The sequence below is a fragment of the Acyrthosiphon pisum genome, unplaced genomic scaffold, assembly GCF_005508785.2.
Source record: "Acyrthosiphon pisum isolate AL4f unplaced genomic scaffold, pea_aphid_22Mar2018_4r6ur Scaffold_1347;HRSCAF=1831, whole genome shotgun sequence".
NCBI classification, from domain to species: Eukaryota; Metazoa; Arthropoda; class Insecta; order Hemiptera; family Aphididae; genus Acyrthosiphon; species Acyrthosiphon pisum.
Genome location: NW_021762082.1, coordinates 1 through 1,469, shown reverse-complemented (window position 1 = coordinate 1,469; position 1,469 = coordinate 1). Strand labels below are relative to the sequence as shown.

Sequence of the window (1,469 nt, the reverse complement as noted above, 5' to 3'; positions counted from 1 at the left end):
AAATTTACTAAAACTAATACTCTTTTTAGTGAATAAAAAAAGTAATACAATGTCAATTATTGTAAAGTAAAGTAAAAGCTCAATCATTAATACATTTTGCATTAATTTACAGCAAATTTTATAAATATTGGGAACATAGTGAAATTAACTTATTAATGTTATTTACATCATAAAAAATAGGTACATTAGAATCTTAACGTGTGGAATAAAATCTTAAAATGTTCCATTACAAATAACACAAACATTACATACATTGTTTGACATTAGTTACGAATTCACATTATAGTGAATTCGCATCCAGAGAGAACCACGAGGAGGTTGTCAAACTTTCTCTCCGTTTAGCCCAAAGGCAAGGTCCACGAAGTACCTCCACACAGACCACGTAGAACAGCGGTGTAACGTATTATGTTTGAAAAATATGATACACATGTTAGGTTTAAAGTCACCTAGACTATCATCATCATCATCGGGCGCATGTAGAAAAAATACCACGTAGAACAGCGGTGTAACATTTATGTTTGAAAAATATGTTACACATGTTAGGTTTAAAGTCAACAAGACTGTCATCATCATCTAGAATTGATCATCGGCCGCCGCATGTAGAACAACGGTATAACATATTGTATTTGAAAAATATGTTACACGTGTTAGGTTTAAAGACACCTAGACTATCATCGGATGTCACCTAAATTATACTTACCATTGTCGACATTTATTGCATTACAGAACTTCCCTGTACACAATGTTCTTGGTGACGAATCGACCGCTGTCGTCGGCGTACATGCCGACTCTCACGGACTGTGCGTTTCTCACCCTCGAAAACGCTACGTACAGCTGCCCGTGAGTGAAAGGGGGTGACGTCAGTAGCAAACCTACCCTGTCGAACGTTTGGCCCTGTGACTTGTTGATGGTCATGGCGAACGACAACCTCACCGGGAATTGAAGGCGCCGCAGTAGGATGGGCAGGTCGTCCTCAGCGCTGGACGTGAGCGGTATCTTGGGCAGGACGATGTCTTCGTCCTGTGGGTCACCGCCCAAAATTTTCGCTTTGAAATTGTGAGTCCGCAGTTCGGTGACCACCAACCTCGTACCGTTGCACAGTCGTCTCCTCGGATCGAGATTTCTGAGCAACATCACGATGCACCCCACCTTCAACTTCAGACGGAACGGTGGCAGGCCGTCCGGTACCAAAGCGTTGAGGAACTCTGTGGGGAAATTGGCCACTTCGTCGGCCTCGTCCGCCATCATGGTGTCGACGCGCTCCAGCACGTCCCTGTTGACATCTCCGCACTATTCGTTGGTGGGACACACGATGAATCTCCGAGCGAATTCTTCGACGTTGGTCAGCGACATTTTCTGCGGATACACGAAGTCGATTAAATCAGCGACGTTGCATACCATTTCCCGCGGGATTTGCACGGTGTCCGGAACGCCGTCGACCGCGGGCAGTTGGCCGTTGCCGAGCCGAA

General features: G+C 44.5%; 1 protein-coding gene across 1 annotated transcript; it reads right to left on the bottom strand.

The window, feature by feature from the left end:
• Positions 1-720: 720 nt before the first annotated feature.
• On the bottom strand, positions 721-1,245 carry LOC103311274 (ATP-dependent DNA helicase PIF1-like). The gene has a single exon (XM_008190859.1). The coding sequence runs from the start codon at positions 1,243-1,245 to the stop codon at positions 721-723; it is 525 nt and encodes a 174-aa protein (XP_008189081.1).
• Between the last annotated feature and the right edge of the window lie 224 nt (positions 1,246-1,469).

What these genes read in the sequence shown, in the direction of transcription:
- LOC103311274 (XM_008190859.1), bottom strand. Translation starts at nt 1,245, where the DNA reads ATGGCGGACGAGGCCGACGAAGTGGCCAATTTCCCCACAGAGTTCCTC.